Raw genomic sequence first — 19,546 nt, forward strand, 5'->3', positions numbered from 1 at the left:
TAGTCGATAATGAGCAGCTTCTGAGGGGTTAAACTGCCAAGATTGGTGCCAACACCCAGCGCAACTGATACAGCAGGGTACCTGCTGCAGTGTAGAGCTGACAGCTGCTGCATTATCACCTGTTGGGAGATGGTATTTAGTTATATCTCAGATCAGTTTAATGCCATATTGGTTGTCAGTAATGGATTAAGCTGCATTTGCACTCCAAGATGATCGTGAAATGGCCTTGTTATAAACATTTGTTTCACAATTACCGTACTTTATAAGATGCACTTTCCCCAAAAAAAAATTTTGGGGGACGAAATGGGGGTGCGTCTTATAATTCAAATATACCTTACCGGCTGCGGTGGAGCAGGGTCTCTGCTGCAGGAGGCAAGAGTGGTGCATTGCTGCGGGCTGGGATGAGGGGGTGTTTGGAGGCGTGACACTGCGGGTTTTCGGTGCTGCAGGGTCTCCGCTGACATTTTGTGAAAGCCCGGGACCCCCGCACTTCCATGGTTTACATTGAGGTGCCGGGGGCAGCACATGTACAGATGGAGCGCTCAGCGCTATGTTCTCCATCTGCGCACGCGCTGCCCCAGCGGCCTTTTTCCCGAAGTCTACCTCAATGTAAACTATGTAAGTGCGGGGGTCCCAGGCTTTCACAAAATGTCGGCGGAGTCCCCGAACCACTGAACACCTGCAGTGTCGCAATCCTAACACCCCTTTCTCCCAGTCTGGGGTCCGCAGCATCACCCCATTTCACCAGCAACGATCCTGTGACCCTCCCCACTTCAACGCAGCCACCACCCCCAGTAAGCAATAAGACGCATGGATTGTAAGAAGCACCACCATTTTATTTAACAAAAAAAAAAAAAATTCTATTTCTCCTCAAAATTTGGGGTGCGTATTATAATCCGGTGCGTCTTATAAACCACCAAATACAGTAACTTGCCATGTAAATAGGCTGCTGGTGGAGCAAAGTGCTCGTTCATTGCGTGAAATGATCTTTTGGGCAGAGCAAAAGATCATTGTTGTCGGCAGTTCATCGTCCTGTGTATATAGGCTTCGCACACTGCAAAGGAGCATGGCTGCCTGTATGCACTGAGCAATCTAGAATAGATCGCTCAGTGGTCATGGTTTAATTTCTTCTGTTTGTGTAAGCAGCCATTTAAATCAATACCGAATGGTAAGTTTACCGATCAGCAGTCGTATGGCGCCTCCGACCAGTCCATGTAAATGGACCGTTAGGTGCAGCTGATGGGGTTGCTTGCTTGCTTTTATTTAATTTTTTTTTTTTTCCATGGATCACTAGCAGCACTTAAGGCTCCATACAACACAACTTCTATAGCTGGATGTATGAAAGTGATTGCTCACCCCTGCGTGCTTTATCGCATTTTGAATCCTTTTACTAAAGAGCATTTTAGTTGTTTGGTGATAGGACATATTTACACATTCAGCCATCATGTCCTGATGTTTGACCATGGTAATGTTAGCGTGTTTAGATCCAGTGAGCTGAAGCTTTCCACTTTATAATTCCACTACATTTATCAAGGTCCTTGCAAAGTAATATTTCTTGTTTTTAAAGGAGGCCTGACTAATGGTAGTGGGCGCTACATATCTGCTGCACCAGGAGCTGAGGCAAAGTACCGCAGTGCAAGCAGTGCATCGAGTTTGTTTAGCCCGAGTAGCACGCTCTTTCCATCTTCCCGACTCCGATATGGCATGTCTGATGTGATGCCATCAGGTAGAAGCAGGTTACTAGAAGACTTCCGGAACAACCGCTATCCCAACCTACAACTGAGAGAAATAGCAGGTCATATTATGGAGTTTTCCCAGGACCAGCATGGATCAAGGTAATTCAGAAAAGCTTTAGTGTCTTCCAGCAATCCAGCCATCCAGCAAACAACATTTGTCACCTCGCCGCAGGTCAGGTGATAAATGTATAGTTGCTGGTGGTCTGACTGTTGGACCTCTCACTAAGAGAAGGTGGGTCCTGTGTTCCCTTTGTAAATGGGGTGGTTCATTCTTTTAATCGGTTGAGTTCCTAGTTGTTGGATCCCCAGCAATCATACATTTATCACCCATCATTTGTCTGAGAAGCGGTGGAGCTAGAGATCTGAACGCTTCATGTTTTGCTTTCCATCAGGTTCATACAACTGAAACTTGAACGAGCAACCCCAGCGGAAAGGCAATTGGTGTTCAATGAGATCTTGCAGGCAGCTTATCAACTGATGGTTGATGTGTTTGGGAACTACGTCATACAGAAATTTTTCGAGGTTGGTACTTCGTATCTCACATTAAATAGGTGTTTTTACTAATCAATGTTGTGTGTAAGAAAACAGATGTATAATAAGTCACTGTCTGCTGTAGATGATAACTATTACAAATAGAATAGATCATGGATGTTTGTAATTTCTGATAGTTTTAAACGCAAACCAGAAGTTAAATACATACTATGATCTTTGCAGTTTGGGAGCCTAGAACAGAAGTTGGCACTAGCAGAACGTATTCGAGGACATGTATTATCCCTGGCTTTGCAAATGTATGGGTGTCGGGTGATACAGAAGGCATTGGAATTTATTCCACCTGACCAGCAAGTCATTGTAAGTAAATAGCCATATACCGTGTGCTTGAAAGTTTCTGCACCCTTCAGAATTTTCCATATTTTTGCATAAATTTGGCCTTGACTGCATCAGATTTTCTTGCAAGTCTTAAAAGTAGCGACTAAATGAGTTAAAAAAGAATTACAATTATCTCTCTCGCTTCATTTGGGGAGACACAGGAAGCCATGGGTGTATGTTGCTGCCTCTAGGAGGTTGACACTATGCAAAAAAAAGGATAGCTCCTCCCCAGCAGTTTATACCCACCAACTGGCAGAAAGCTATTCAGTTTGTGCAACAACATGCCTGTGTACCCAGTGTTAAAAAGAGGTATGCAGGACAAATGCTGATGTAGGCAGAGCTGAAGTGAAGAGGTGCGGTAGTGGGCGGAGATTAACGGAGGAAGTAGGCTGCCATCTGCAGCGCTACACAACACAAGTGTTGAAACCAGCCTTCGTGTTTTGTGTGGATAATAGTGTGAACAATCCCTGATATTCAGCAAGGTCACAAAGGAACCAAAGGTAACCTGAGCTTCAAAGGGCCTCTCCATATAGCTAATGTTGAAGAGTCCAACATTTGGCGGACAGACACTGAACAATAGTGTGCATAGCAGGAATGCAAGGAGAAAGCCACTGATCCAAAAATATATTACCATCATTGATGGAACTGTGAATTCTGAATTATGACCGCAAATTCTAAAGGAAAATGTTATAACATCTGTCCATTAGCTGAATCTTAAGAGAACGTGGGTCTGAAAGATAAACACACAGCACCTAAGTCATTCTACAAAAGAATGGTTCAAGTTTGTGAATGGCAAAGTCAAAAGGCCTTAATCTCCAAGACACTATCCTAATATGTACTAGGTGTCATAATAATATTAGCAAATACCTCCAATTAGAAAATGGACATTTCAACACCTGCTTTAAAAATAATTTTCTCATAAACCAAGGTATGTACAGTCCAAATTTCAATACAATAGATTCTTTTGGAAGTTACAGCAATTTCTCGTTCGCCTTATTGGGGGACACAGAGACCATGGGTGTATGCTGCTGCCACTAGGAGGCTGACACTATGCACAAAAAAAGGTTAGCTCCTCCTCCGCAGTGTACACCCCACCGACGGGCAGGGAATTCCTCAGTTTAGCTTAGTGTCAGTAGGAGGTGGACACGGGTCTTTAATTAGACCCATATCTACCTCGACGTGCAGGATTTCCCAGAGGGATACAGTGTGAATGGTCACAACTGTACTCCCACAAGGAGTAATAAAATAATAAATAATAATCTTTATTTTTATATAGCGCTAACATATTCCGCAGCGCTTCACAGTTTGCACACATTATCATCACTGTCCCCGATGAGGCTCACAATCTAAATTCCCTATCAGTATGTCTTTTTTTTTTTTTAAAGTGTGGGAGGAAACCCACGCAAACACGGGGAGAACATACAAACTCCTTGCAGATGTTGTCCTTGGTGAGCCACTGAGCCACCGTGCTGCAATAAGGAGTCTGTGAGTATGGCGTGTACTGCCACCCCGTATCCTCACAGTTCTCCGTAGCAGGACCACCAGCCTTCCAGGCGGACGCCAACACGAAGATGTGTCAGCGATCCAGAGGGTCCTCGTCGACAGTCTCCCACCCACTCGCCTACCAGAGCCTGTCGGTTGGATGAGACGCAGGCTCTTCATGTACAGGCACTTTCTTCAAGAAGCGGGTCCGGGACGGGTAAGTATTGGGACCCTTTGGCCAGCAGCATTCCTCCCCGAGGGCGCGTTCGCAGCGTCTTCCCTGGAGCAGGGATGCGGTGGCGCTGCGATCTCCTGCGCCCATCCTGCTCCTACAGCCAGCCCCTTCACCGTCCTCTTCTCCCCCGACACTCCGATCGGGTATCCCATTGCGGCACCTCCGCGCCGACCCCGTGCTGACAGGCGGCCGCCGCTAGTAATTTAGGCCCCGGCTTCAGTTCAGGCCTACTTCGGTATCGCGGCCACGCCCCCCGCCCCTTTCTACTAAGCGGGCTTCTCTCCCGCCCGTTCCAGGCCCTCCCACCGCCCTTCTTAGCCTGTTCCTGGCCAGGGGCGGTGCCGGATTCAGCAGGCGGTTAGCTCCGCCCTCCTTCTTCCCCTGGGAGCGCGTTTTCCCTGATTCCTTCAGGCGGTCGCCATCTTTGCAGCCGCACAGCCGGACGCCCCTGTCAGCCAGATATCGCTCCCTGGGCCTATCCGCCGGATATTCCTCTGACCTGCATCTGCAGAGTGGTGGATACCTTCGTCTCTGGGGTCACCGGACCGTGAGTAGCTCTGCATCTGTAGGCTGACACCCTTCTCTGCACCCTGTCCCCCAACCTTCCAGCTCTCCCTCAGATTTTCACTATGTCTAACTCCAAATCTGACCGTAACCGCCCTGCGGCTTCCCCCCCTGCACTCTAGTCAAGTTCTTTGCATGCTCTTCCTGCAATCGCAAACTTCCCTCAGGTCAGTCCACTTCCCTCTGCCTGGATTGTAGCAATCCTATTCAACCTGACGCCGCCCAGTAGCCATCTAGGGCCCCAGGCGAGAGTGAACCCCCAATGCCCGGCTGGGCCTCGTCTCTATCAGTCAGTGGCAGACCTCACCAGGGTGTCTCAGTCCCTGGTAGCCGTTCTGGATAAGTTGCCCCTGGACACCTCTACAGGGTCCAGCAGGCCTCTAGAGGTTCCATCTGAGTCGGCCAGCGCTAGTCGCAAAAGACCCAGGCAGGATCTCCAGCCGGAATCCTCTCCTCGCACCATGTCTCCACATAGTCCTCGGCAGCCTCCCTCCCGGGCCTCCTCACCCGAGTCAGGTGAAGCGCTCTCGGACAGGTCATCTGAGGGGATCTTAGAGCTGGATTCGGACCAGGATGCGAACATGAGGGTTACTGTGCAGAACCTCATTGCAGCGATCCATCAGACTTTCAACATTGCTGACCCCCCCGGCGAAATCCTCAGGTCAGGAGGTTTCGTTCAGACGGGAGGAAACACCCTCCAGGGTATTCCCTTTACATTCCGAGTTTGGAAAGATTTTTACCAGGGAAAGAGGAGATCCGACCAGACGCTTTCAACGAGGAAAGCGTCTCGGCGTTCTGTACCCGTTTGCTAAAGAGCTCATGGACAACTGGTCTGCTTCCCCCTCGGTCGATCCGCCCGTGTCCAGGCTTTCTAATAACACGGTTCTCCCGCTGTCAGGCGTGTGGCGTCTCTGAAGGATTCTAATGATAGGATTATAGAATCCCTAGCGAAGTCTGCCTTCTAAGCGGCTTTGACGGCGGTATGCCCAATTTTTGCCTCATCTTGGGCAGCAAAGGCCATGGCCACGTGGGCAGAGGATCTTTGTCAGGGCATCCTAGAGAAAGCACAGCCAGATCGATTGGCCGATCTCGCCAATCAGATTTCCCATGCGGGGGATTATCGGCTTTCTGCTTCTTTGGATGCCGCATCCTGCGCAGTTCAGGCGTCCAGTAACGTTGTGGCAATCCGACGTACAATTTGGCTCAAGGCCTGGCAGGCGGACCTGTCTTCTAAAAAGTCTCTTACTAATCTCCCTTTTCAGGGAGGGCGCCTCTTTGGATCCCAATTGGACCAGATTATTAAGGACGCCACCGGAGGCACGAGTTCTCTCCTGCCTCAGTCCAAGCCTCGCAGACCCCCAATAAGGCGTCAGTTTCGACCCTTTCGGGCTTACCGCCGTTTCAATACGGCGGAGACTTCCTCCAACCAACAAAGACTGCAGGCACGCCAAGATAGGAAGAAAGTTTCCTTCAGAACCACTCCCTCCTGGCGCTCCCACTCTTCGCAGGACAGACCATCCACATCCGGATCTGGACGGTCCACATCAGCATGACTATCCTCGGACTCCCGAGGGTCCCTTCCAATTGGGAGGTCGACTCCTGTTCTTCAAAGACGTCTGGCTGGCCTCAGTAGAGGACGCTTGGGTCAGGGAGGTTGTATCGTCAGGATACAAGATAGAGTTTGTCTCTCTTCCACGGGATCATTTCTTCGAATCCCGTCCTCCGAAAGATCCAGCTTTGATCCCGGGGTTCTTTACGGCCATCGACTCTCTCCTCAGTTCTGGGGTGATTATGCCCGTTCCCGAATCGGAGCGGTTTACAGGGTTTTATTCAAACCTGTTTGTCGTGCCGAAAAAAGATGGGGCGGTCCGACCCATCTTGGATCTCAAGCTGCTCAACAAGAGAGTTCGCCTTCGCCACTTCCGGATGGAGTCGGTTCGTTCGGTAATCGCTTCCATGGAGGAGCAGGAATTCATGTGTTCAATAGACATCCAAGATGCCTATCTACATGTTCCCATATTCTCCGGACATCAGAAGTTCCTGCGTTTTGCGGTTCGCCAGGAACATTACCAGTTCGTCGCGCTGCCCTTCGGTCTCGCCACCGCTCCCAGAGTCTTCACGAAGATCGTGGCTGCGTTGATGGCCTTGTTGAGGATCAGAGGTCTCGTTCTTTTTCCGTACCTCGACGATATTCTGATCAAAGCTCCCGCTTTCCAACAGGCACGCCTCAGTTTGGCGATCGTCCTAGACACTCTTTCCAATTTCGGGTGGATCGTCAACAGGAAAAAGTCCTGTCTCGTCCCTACTCAACGTCTTGTGTTTCTGGGCCTACTGTTCGACACTCGTCGGTCAAGGGTCTTTCTCCCACAAGAGAAGATTCTCTCCCTGCAGCAGGATGTACGATCGCTGCAGACCACACGATTTCCGTTCCTCCGTACAGCTATGAGGGTCCTGGGAAAGATGGTGGCGGCGATAGAGGCAGTTCCCTTTGCCCAATTTCACGCCAGGCCTCTCCAACAGGCCATTCTGTCGAGGTGGAACAGGTCGGCTCTGTCCCTGGATCGCCCTGTTCGCCTTTCATGCCGGATCAAGCGGTCACTCAACTGGTGGTTGACGTCACCTCTCATCCTCTTGGGGCGGTCTTTTCTTCCTGTTCACTGGCAGATTGTAACAACGGATGCCAGCCTCCTCGGCTGGGGTGCAGTGTTCCGCAATCACACTGTTCAGGGTCGTTGGTCGACTCAAGAATCTGCTCTGCCGATCAACGTCCTAGAGATATGAGCGATCCATCTGGCTCTCGTCCACTGGGAGAGGCTCCTCGGGCCTGCCTGTCCGGATTCAGACAGACAATGCCACAGCGGTGGCATATGTCAACCGTCAAGGAGGGACACGGAGTGTCTCAGCCCTGGCAGAAGTGTCCAAGATCCTTCAGTGGGCAGAGATTTCGGTACCGACAATCTCCGCGGTACACATTCCCGGCGTAGACAACTGGGCCGCCGATTTTCTCAGCTGCGAGGGTCTCGCGGCAGTAGAGTGGTCCCGACATCCGGAGGTATTTCTTCAGCTCTGCCGTCTTTGGCAAACCCTGGACGTAGATCTGCTAGCTTCTCGCCTCAACAGGAAAGTTCCACAGTTTGTATCCAGGGCTCGAGACCCTCTCGCAGTGGGCGCCGACGCCCTGGCCATTCCTTGGTCGCAGTTCGAGCTCCCCTACCTGTTTCCTCCCCTGCCTATTCTTCCCAAGCTGTTGAAGAAGATCAAAGCAGAAGGAATTCCAGTCATTCTCATCGCCCCGAATTGGCCCAGAAGGTCTTGGTTCGCGGACATTGTCAACCTTCTCGCGGACGCCCCCTGGAAGCTTCCAGACAGGGCAGATCTGCTGTCTCAAGGCCCAATTTGCCACCCCAATTCTCGGCCGCTCAATTTAACGGCGTGGCTGTTGAGACCGAGGTATTGAAACGAGCAGGATTCTCCGGTCGAGTAATTCATACCATGATCCGAGCCAGGAAGCCATCATCTTCCAAAATTTACTACCGTACTTGGAAGGCCTATTTCACTTGGTGTGAGGCCAATAACATCGCGCCCATGTGCTTTTCGCTCCCTTCCGTTCTGGCGTTTCTTCAGGCAGGGCTGGATGCGGGGCTTGCTCTCAGTTCCTTGAAGGGTCAAGTTTCGGCCCTGTCCATTTTGTTTCAGAAGACGTTGGCCTCCCGCCCTCAGGTCAAAACCTTTCTTCAGGGCGTGGCTCACACGGCTCCTCCGTATCGAGCGCCCGTGGATCCATGGGATCTTAATCTGGTTCTTGAGGTTCTGCAAGGTTCTCCTTTTGAACCTCTCAGGGATATTTCCCTTTCTCTCCTTTCTTGGAAGGTAGCTTTTCTGGTGGCCATCACTTCCATCCGGCGCGTGTCAGAATTGGCGGCTCTTTCTTGCCACTCTCCTTTCTTGGTACTTCACCAGGACAAGGTAGTTCTGCGGCCTCCGCCCTCTTTTCTTCCGAAGGTGGTGTCCTCCTTTCACCTCAATGAGGATATTGTTCTGCCGTCCTTCTGTCCGAGTCCAACTCGCCCTCGGGAGCGGTCCCTGAACAAACTGGATCTGGTCAGGGCGATGAGAGTCTGGCGAACGAGAAAACAGGATTTTTGGGTTGCTTACCGTAAAATCTGTTTCTCGGAGCCTTCATTGGGGGACACAGCACCCCCCCATGTTCTACAACTCCTGTTCTTACTTTGGTTGATTGGTTACAGTTGAGTTGTTTGTTCTGTTTTCAATCTATTCTGTTACTTCTACTGCTTTCTCACTAACTGAGGAATTCCCTGACGGTCGGTGGGGTGTACACTGCGGAGGAGGAGCTAACCTTTTTTTGTGCATAGTGTCGGCCTCCTAGTGGCAGCAGCATACACCCATGGTCTCTGTGTCCCCCAATGAAGGCTACGAGAAACAGATTTTACGGTAAGCAACCCAAAAATCCTGTTTTTTTCCTGATAAAATAGCGAATGAATGGGCGATTCATTCGCTATTTTATCAGGAAAAATTGTGCATCATATTGCATTTTACTTCAGCCTGCATTATGCCTATGACCCCGTAGATGCGAGCTTTGCCTTTTGTTTTGGTAACTCTACTGCTGTTTGGTTTTCTTTCTCACTTGAACAATCTTGTTTCTTTAGAATGAAATGGTTCGGGAGTTGGATGGTCACGTTTTGAAATGTGTTAAGGACCAAAATGGCAATCATGTTGTACAGAAGTGTATAGAGTGTGTTCAGCCACAGTCTCTGCAGTTCATCATTGATGCCTTCAAGAGCCAGGTAGATAAATATTTTTCACGCATAAAATTGATGTGTTATACTTGCTCAGATGTCTAATCATTTGTGTCAATGTGGACTTGCTTCCATTTCTACGCATTAGTGTGAGAATACTTTTTGAACTCAGATAATTTATTTTGCAGGTGTTTGCACTCTCTACACATCCATATGGATGCAGAGTTATTCAGAGGATTTTGGAGCACTGCCTTCCTGAGCAAACACTTCCTATTCTGGAGGAGTTGCATCAGCACACTGAGCAGTTAGTACAGGTATATACAAAGTGTGTGTGTGTATATTTTTTATATATAATTTTTTTTCTTTTTTTGCATAGTGATCTGCATCTGCCAGCTCTTCTGTTACCTATTTTAGTGAATGATTTTTATTAACTCATAACATAAACGTTTTGAGGCAACTTTTCTAATAAGACTACATTGTATTGTCCCTGTTACTCCATTTGAAGATTATGAATACATTTGCAACTGGGAGATACAAGTATGTGTGTGACAGAATTTGTCACTGTTAAATCACTTCTGACAAAGTTAGGGCTTGTGTACAGGACTGATTTTTCTCATCCAAGTCCTATCCCGGGATTCTTACAAATAGCACTTGTACCTGTGATATTGTATTGGGCTGTGCGCGTCTGATTTTCTTTCTTTTTTTTTTTTTTTTTCCTTGGGTCGAGTGCTCCCCTAAAATAAATAGGAAACCTTTCAGAATTTGATCTGAGTGTTGGATCAAAATCTGCAATGCAGGCCTATGGATCTAAAAAAAAATCGAACCGCACTCAGACAAGACTGTTAATGAGCACACACCTGTGACCAGGGAAATTGTAACACTCAGTTGTCAAATAATTCATATATTTCTGGGAAGAATAACTGAAGAATAATACAACAGAGTTATCAATGGAGGTTTTGTATTTCCAAAACCAGAGTCAAGAAAGCTGACAGATCTTTAATAAATACCATCGTTTACTCGGAAAAGTTTGTGAAGCTTTTCTATAGCAATGTATTTAGCTGTGCGGCTAACATGAACTCTTAAGATACAAGTTTGTAGACCATAAAAAATGTCTTTGTTTTGGAAAGAACTGATACCATAAGACATGACCAAAATTGACGTATCGTATTTATCGGATTATAAGACACTCCAGATTATAAGACACACCCCTAATTTTGAGGAGAAAAATAGGATTTTTCTTTTAATAAAATGGTGGTGCTTCTTATAATCCATGCAGGTTTTTGCTTACCGGGGGTGGTGGCAGCGGTGAAGCGGGGTCCCAGGGTGGCTGCTGGAGGAGGCAGGAGTGGGGTGATGCTGCAGGCAGCAGGCTGGGATGAGGGGGTGTTCCGATGCGCGGTGCACCACTGCTGGTGTCTGGCGCTGCTGCTGCGGGTGTCTCCAGTGCTATGGGGGTGTCCGACGGTGTTGCCTGGTGCTTCGGGTGTTTCCGGTGCTGCGGGTGCCCAGCGGTGCTACAGGGGTGTCCGGCGCTGCCGAGGCTCTGCCGACATTTTGTGAAAAGCCAGAGCTCTGGCAGTTCCATAGTTTCCTGTGCAGTGGACTCCGGTAAAATGGCCGCCGGGGCGGCGCATGGGCAGATGGAGATCACGGCACCAAGATCTCGAGAGATGAGATTTCAGTACTGCGTTTGCTCAAAGAAGGGAAATATTTCATCTCAAAGAATGTGAATACTGATTGTGACTCAATGCTACTAAAACTTTGTAAAACAGTTCACTGTCTGTTAGCTAAATAACTTTCCATGTCACCACCTGACAGCACACTGGTGTCATGGTTTGAACAGGGTTCTTGCCCTGCACTCACAGTGTTGTGTTCGTGGCCTCTTTCTGGATCTTGGAGGGGTATTTATACTCACTCTTTACCAGAGTTCTCTGTCAGCTATACTGTTGTTCTGGTGTGTCTGACCCCTGGTGTGCGTGTATTCTGCGTTGCTTGTTTGCTTCCTGTGTATGACCCGGGCTGTTCCCTCACTCTGTACTCCATCTCTCACTTTGTTACTATTGTCTTCTCCGGTTCTGACCTCCTGACTTGGCTATCGTTACTCCCGTTACAGTTTGTCCCTATTGTACCGTCTATTGCCCGTTCTGGTTTTTCTGATCTATTGCTACGTCCTGACTATCCATTCTGTCTAAACCTTTGGTACTGTATTGCTATCTTGTGCTTTGACCCTGGCTTCATCTGGTTTCTGTCTCTGTCTATGCCCCTTGGTAACATTGTCCTGTAGTTACCTTTCTAAGAGTTTCCCTGCAGCTCCTACATCTGTGGAGCTTAGGCCACGCCCCCAGCATTCATGTGCTTCAGGTCCTGATACTCTGAAGCATGCATCGTCACTGCTTCTCCCCTGCTCCACAGGTATCTTTGAGCACTGTTTTTGTACTCCGGACACCCGCACTGGCTCAGTGAGCAAGTGCAGCGCGGGGCTCCTGACAACTGGAGGACGTCCTTCTTATCCGCAGTGGGACAGGAAACCACGAGAGTTTAAAAGGATCCTCCCCCTACCACCCTTCAGTGTTTTTCCTGTCCCACTGCAGAAAGGAACGACGAGAGGAAGATCCAGTCCGTTCCGTGCAGATGGTCAGGATCGGGGGGCCAAGCCATTCCCTTCCTGCATAAGAAATAATGCAGCTGATACCCGGCACAGGGTCCCTCAGCCCATCCAGTGTAGCGCTGCTCCTGGACACAGGGTTGCTTCCTCCCGAAGGGGGCTCTCGACCCCGGACGCCACCACTGATATACTGGTACCAGGGCCGCCTCTAGGGAGTCCACTGGCCCCACAAGCGGTCCCCGGCAGAGGACCGCCACACCTCTCCCCCCGCTGTGAGACGCGGCAGGCCAGCGTGCCGTGCCGGGACCAGAGTGCGCTACCTCCGCCCATATCGTCCAGGCCGGGGCTCGGGCGTCATCCAGGCCAGAACGTCCCTTCCGGTCGCATCACCGGGCTGTGGCGTCACTTCCGGTCGCGTCATCAAAGGCGACCGCCCAGCGCTTCAGGAAACTGCCGGTACCATCAGAGAGGGGGCAAAGTTCGGGTGGTGGAGCGGATCGGCAGCGCGGCAGGAGGGAAGAAGACCGCGGTATGCAGGCTATGCGGTAGTAAGAGCCGGACGCTACCCCCCGGCCACTTACAAGTTCCGGTGTCTCCACAGGCAGACAGCCACAGTGAGCCTCTCTATCCAGGATGGAGGACCAGGCGAAGACTGAGACGGGAACAGAGAGCCAGGGTCACGTGAGTAGCCTCAAATGAGGTCATGGCAGGGCCCCAGTAAGACAGACCCCACAAAACACGTTCTTTGTTCCAGGGGGGAACCTCCACCTCAGAAAGGAAGGAGCCCAGGAGGAAGGATAAGAAGTGTCCAGTTTGCTCTAAGAAGCCAAAGGACACATGGCAAAAGACCCTCTGTGATGCATGTACAAAGCGCATAATGGGGGAGGAACAGGCTACGCTCATGTCTAACATGAGAGCGATAATTAGAGAGGAAGTACATGCTTCGGTGTCTGGCCTAGCCATGTCCCAAGCCCCACGGGTGAACCCCCAGGCATCCAGAAAGAGGCAGAGGGAGTCGGACACGTCTTCCGAAGACATCCTGTCTGAATCAGACGCAGAGGAGGAGGAGATCAGAGCACCCAGAAAGGGGAAGGAAATATCTCTTTGCATCCGGCGATACGGATGAGCTGTTGGGGGCAGTGCGGCAGACTATGCTGATTGAGGAACCCCCGACTACTCTTTCGATACAGGATGAGATGTTCGTGGGGTTGCGCTCCCAGACTTCGATGGTCTTCCTTGTAAATACCCATATACAGGCTATGATATTAGACGAGTGGGAGGAAGCAGAGAAGAGATTAACTATTCCCCGAGACTTCAGGCTTCGCCTGCCGTTTGACCCAGAGGAGGTCAAGGTCTGGGAGGAGGTCCCTAAAATCGATATCCCAGTGGCTAGAGTATCAAAAAAGGCAGCCATTCCGTTAAAGGACTCCTCAAGTTTAAAGGAGCCCCTAGATCGGAAGGCAGACAGGCTCTTAAAGAGGGCCTGGGCGAGTTCAGCGGCAGTCATAAAAACAAATATAGCCGCGACATCAGTGGCACGCTCCATGCATCTATGGATAGATGATTTGGAGGAGCACTTGTCAGATAGAACTCCGAGGGAAACTATTCTAAAATCCCTTCCCTTGCTAAAATTAGCTACGGGGTTTTTGGCTGACGCCTCAGCAGAGTCTGTTAGATTCACGGCTAGAAGCCAATCTTTGTCCAACCCAGCCAGAAGAGCTATCTGGCTTAAAAGTTGGTCAGGTGACATGCAGTCAAAGAATAAACTCTGCTCAATTCCCTTCTCGGGGGGTAGAGTCTTCGGGCCCGTGCTTGATGATATCTTAGAGAAGGCATCAGATGAAAAAAGGGGTTCCCGGAAGAGAAACGTAGAAAGTATCAGCCCTTTCGTAGACCCTGTTACAACCAGAGAACGGACTACAGAGGAAAGGGGAAGTCGGGTCGATGGAGCTACCCCAAAGGGGGTGAGGGTAGAAATAGGAGCAGAGATACCATCTTCTCCGGCCCAGGGTCTAGCTCCCGGAAAAAATGACGCCACCAGATTAGGGGGGCGACTGCTCAAATTCAGGGGAGAATGGTGGGAGGTTACCACCAGCCCCTGGGTACTATGGGTAATTTCTCAAGGGTACAAGATAGTTCAACTCCCTACCCCCGAATAGGTTCTTGGTGACCAGCTCACGACTGTCTGACCTCCCCCATGTGGTTGGATATCCAGGACCTCCTAGAAATGGAGGCAATCATGCCAGTACCCGCGCAAGAGGAAGGGGGCGGGACACTACTCAAGCCTCTTAGCAATAAAAAACCATCGGGGGAGACCAGGACCATAATAAATCTCAAGCCCCTAAACAAGTGGGTAGCATACAAACGCTTCAAGATGGAATCGGTAAGATCCACAATTCCGTTGCTGGGAGAAGCGGTGGTAATGTGCACGCTCAATTTAAAAAGCGCGTATTACCACGTCCCCATCCACCCAGACCACCAAAAATATCTCAGGTTTGCGGTCGAAAAGGAAGACAGGATACACCACTACCAGTTTCGCTGCCTCCCCTTCGGCCTAGCATAAACCCCAAGAGTCTTCACAAAGGTAATGGTAGAAGTAGTGGCCTACCTAAGAGCCCAAAACATTACGGTGGTCCCGTACTTAGACCACTTCTTAATCGTAGCAGATTCAGCAGCCCAGCTCAGGGTCGACTGTCAGTCCTCGATCTCCACACTGCAGAGGTTGGGTTGGATCATAAATTGGTCAAAATCAGATCTTACACCCAAGCCCAGAATAAAAAATTTGGGGGTCATGCTGGACTCTGAAAGAAGAATGTCCTATCTTCCAGAGGAAAAGCAGACCAGCATGCGAAAGAACCGGGTATCGATCATAGACGCAATGAGGATCCTGGGGCTGATGACTTCGTGCATTTCCTGTGTCAGATGGAGTCAGTTCCACTCCCGCAAGCTACAACGGGCAGTCCTAGCATCCTGGGACAGAAGGCAGGGCTCACTGGACAAGAAAATACAGTTAATCCCCCAGGTCAGAAGGTCGCTGTTGTGATGGACCGTCCCGAGAAACCTAAAAACCGGTGTCTCATGGATTCAGTCTCCAGAAATCGTAGTAACCACGGACGCAAGTCTGTATAGTTGGGGTGGACACGTCGGAGGAGAGTCAGGACGATGGAGTCGGGAGGACACAAACTTCAGAGAGCTACATGCGGTCTGGAAGGTACTACTCGTCGCCTGGTCTCAGGTGAAGAACAAGCACGTCAAAATACTGTCAGACAATACCACGACAGTAGCCTTTCTCCGCCACCAGGGCGGACCAAGACACCCGGCACTACAGAGCCTAGCCAAACAGATCTTCAGATGGGCGGAAAGAGAAGTCCTCTCAATCTCAGCAGTACATCTGGAAGGCACCAGGAACCAAGTTGCGGACTTCCTCAGCAGAAGAAAAATAACCGCAACAGACTGGGAACTCAACGACGATGTGTTCAGGAGCCTGTGCGACCACTGGGGATAACCGGAAATAGACCTGTTTGCGGACAAGGGGAACACAAAGGTCAGAGCCTTCTACTCCCTGAACCCTGCTGGAAACCCTGACAGGGATAGATTCTCTATCACAGTCCTGGAACAGGGGCCTGTTGTACGCCTTCCCACCTCTAGCTCCACGGGTTCTCAGGAAGGTCTACGAGGACAGAGCCAGGGTCATATTGGTGGTCCCCTATTTTCCAAGAAGAAGTTGGTTTCCTCTACTCAGGAAGATATCACGGGAAGATCCCATTCTTCTGCCAAAAAGAGAAGACCTACTTCACCAGGGTCCGGTCTTCCACCAAAGGCCAGAAGCGCTCAAGTTATCAGCCTGGATCCTGAGCGGCAGGTCCTAAGAGCAAGAGGTCTATCAAACTGTCATATCCATACTACAAGCGATTAGGAAGCCCGTGACAGCAGCAATATATAACAAGATCTGGAAACAATTTTGCAGCTTTTGTGGAGAGGCGACAGTCGAGACTGACCAACCCCACATCCCGAAGATCCATGACGACTTGTTGGCAGGGTTCAAAAAGGGCCTAAGACCAAACACTCTGAGAGTGCAGATTGCGGCCTTAAAGGGGTTGTCTGGGCTTTTCACATAACCTCAGGGCATATCTGGGCTGCAGAATTGTGACAATAAGTAATTTACTTTGTCACTAGTTTACATGGTTTTGTAGATATTCTTAACAGAACGTCCAAGGGGGGGGGGGTGTTATGACATTGAAATGACACCTGGTCGTTTCCTCCTACGCTACTAAAAACATGCAGTCTGTAGCGACAACCCCACCCTCCATAGCTACAGGCCCTCCCCGTCCACATGAAGAAGCCCTCCTTACACAGTAACAAATCCTCCCCGCCGCTCCATTCTCCCCCTCCCTGCCGCAACTAGTCCTGCCTGTTTGTTCTTTGGCCTATAGTAAGCTAACTACTCATAGATAACCCCTTTAGACATGCCCTTATAGTGTGAATCAGTCTATAAGGGTATGTGCAAACAAAATATTTATGCTACCGAACTACATTGCACAAATGGTGCAGTTAAGCTGCACATTTAACTCTGTACATTTTAAAATGTTATGTATGCTGTAACATCTTAAAATTAAGGTAGTGTGGTTTTCAAAGCGGTAGTGATTGGGGTAACTCAGGCTTCAGATGTTCTGGTGCTTTCAACCAATTTCTTATAAGCCCCTACACAGAGCTGCCTAGCTACTAACACAGATTGGGAATCAAATTATTCTGCTGTTGTGCAAATGGAACAGACAACAAGCAAAAATGATAGGCAATTAACAAGACAATCCCTTATATGAAATGGGTTTGCAGGTGGGGGCCACAGACCATATCTCTGTTCTTATTCCTTTTTGGCTGTTGTTTTGGTCACTTTTGCATTTTGTCATTGCTCTCGCCCCTACAGTAGCATGAGGCGCTGTCTTCATCCCACAGAAGTTGCTCAGATAGTGCAGCTCATCCAGGATGGCACATCAATGTGAACTGTGGCAAGAAGGATAGCTGTGTCTGTCAGCACAGTGTCCAGGGCATGGAAAAGATGCCAGGATACAGGCTAGTTTACCAGGAGATATGGCAGGATCCGTAAGAGGGCAACAACCCAGCAGCAGGACCACTACCTCCTCCTTTGTGCAAGGAGGAGCAGTGCCACAGCTCTACAAAATGATCTCCATTAGGCCACTAACATCCATGTGTCTGATCAAATGGTCAGAAACAGACTTCAATAGGGCGATATGAGGGCCCGACGTCCACAAGTGGGTGTTGTGCTTACAGTGCAACACCGTGCAAAGCGATTGGCTTTTGCCAGAGAACACCAACACCAAAATTGGCAGATCCGAAATTGGCGCCCTTTGTTCTTCACGGATGAGAGCAGATTCACACAGAGCAAAAGTGCATGGAGAACATTCTGTTACCTGCAACATCTACCAGCATGATCGATTTGGCAGTGGGTCAGCAATTGTGTGGGGAGGCATTTCTTTGGAGTGCTGCACAGCCCTCCATGTTCTAGCCAGAGGTACCTTGACTGCCATTAGGTACCAGGATGAGATCCTCAGACCCATTGTGAGACCATATGCAGGTGCAGTGGGCCTTGGGTTCCATGACAATTCGATGCCTCGTGGCTGAAATGTGTCAGCAGTTCCTCCATGATAAAAGCATTGATGCTATGAACTGGCCTGCCCGTTTCCCAGACCTGAATCCAATTGAGTGAACATATAATCCCTATAAAAACTAATTTATTTCATATATATATAAAGCACCAATTTCCCAGTGAAACCGTGGCAGATGCCACAATAAAAGACCTGAACTGAGATGCTGCAAAGCCCTGCAATAAGCCTTTCTGATACCTTCCTATCCATGGAGGTTGGCACCCTAGGGATCCTGATTTTTTTGGCTCCCCCACTCAGCGAGGACTATCCCTTACTGCCCTGCCAGTCCCTGATAACACGGGTATGAAAACAATGACCAATAGTGCAGAGATGAATAGTAAGAATGCCCTACGGCTAAAGCAGACAATCACAGATAAAATAGAAAAACAACAATTACCACATCATGACATCAAGGTCCACCATATTTGCATACCCTAACAATGGAGCATACAGTCATATGTTAAAGTTTGGGCACCCCTATTAATGTTAACCTTTTTTCTTTATAACAATTTTGGTTTTTGCAACAGCTATTTCAGTTTCATATATCTAATAACTGATGGGACTCGGTTATATTTCGGGATTCAAATGAGGTTTATTGTACTAACAGAAAATGTGCAATCTGCATTTAAACAAAATTTGACCGGTGCAAAAGTATGGGCACCCTTATCATTTTCTTGATTTGAACACTCCGAACTACTTTTTACTGACTTCCTGAAGCACTAAATTGGTTTTGTAACCTCATTGAGCTTTGAACTTCATAGCCAGGTGTATCAAATCATGAGAAAAGGTATTTAAAGTGGCCACTTGCAAGTAGTTCTCCTATTTGATTCTCCTATGAAGAGTGGCATCATGGGCTCCTCAAAACAACTCTCAAATGATCTGAAAACAAAGATTATTCAACATAGCTTTTCAGGGGAAGGATACAAAAAGTTGTCTCAGAGATTTAATCGGTCAGTTTCCACTGTGAGGAGCAGAGTAAGGAAATGGAAGAACACAGGTACAGTTCTTGTTAAGCCCAGAAGTGGCAGGCCAAGAAAAATATCAGAAAGGCAGAGAAGAAGAATGGTGAGAACAGTCAAGGACAATCCACAGACCACCTCCAAAGACCTGCAGCATCATCTTGCTGCAGATGGTGTCACTGTGCATCGGTCAACAATACAGCGCACTTTGCACAAGGAGAAGCTGTATGGGAGAGTGATGCGAAAGAAGCCGTTTCTGCAAGCACGCCACAAACAGTCGCCTGAGGTATGCAAAAGCACATTTGGACAAGCCAGTTACATTTTGGAAGAAGGTCCTGTGGACTGATGAAACAAAGATTGAGTTGTTTGGTCATACAAAAAGGCGTTATGCATGGAGGCTTTTTTATCATTCCAAGAAAAACACTTGCTCCCCACAGTAAAATTTGGTGGAGGTTCAATCATGCTTTGGGGCTGTGTGGCCAATGCCGGCACCGGGAATCTTGTTAAAGTTGAGGGTCGCATGGATTCAACTCAGTATCAACAGATTCTTGACAATAATGTGCAAGAATCAGTGACGAAGTTGAAGTTACACAGGGGATGGATATTTCAGCAAGTCAATGATCCAAAACACCGCTCCAAATCTACTCAGGCATTCATGCAGAGGAACAATTACAATGT

The 19,546-nt window shown here is 48.9% G+C and overlaps 1 protein-coding gene across 10 annotated transcripts in view; it reads left to right on the forward strand.

Moving 5' to 3' along the window:
* Nucleotides 1-19,546, forward strand: part of PUM1 (pumilio RNA binding family member 1) — a 224,883-nt gene that overhangs the window by 151,273 nt on the left and 54,064 nt on the right. For all 10 annotated transcript variants that reach the window (XM_073564452.1, XM_073564444.1, XM_073564418.1 and 7 more), the window contains exons 15-19: nucleotides 1,568-1,835; nucleotides 2,129-2,258; nucleotides 2,451-2,585; nucleotides 9,552-9,689; nucleotides 9,830-9,955. In XM_073564452.1, the coding sequence (XP_073420553.1) occupies nucleotides 1,568-1,835; nucleotides 2,129-2,258; nucleotides 2,451-2,585; nucleotides 9,552-9,689; nucleotides 9,830-9,955 (797 nt within the window). The remainder of the gene's footprint in view (nucleotides 1-1,567; nucleotides 1,836-2,128; nucleotides 2,259-2,450; nucleotides 2,586-9,551; nucleotides 9,690-9,829; nucleotides 9,956-19,546) is intronic.

Source organism: Dendrobates tinctorius, unplaced genomic scaffold (assembly GCF_039654945.1).
Source record: "Dendrobates tinctorius isolate UK_male_01 unplaced genomic scaffold, ASM3965494v1 ptg000015l, whole genome shotgun sequence".
Classification (NCBI taxonomy): domain Eukaryota; kingdom Metazoa; phylum Chordata; class Amphibia; order Anura; family Dendrobatidae; genus Dendrobates; species Dendrobates tinctorius.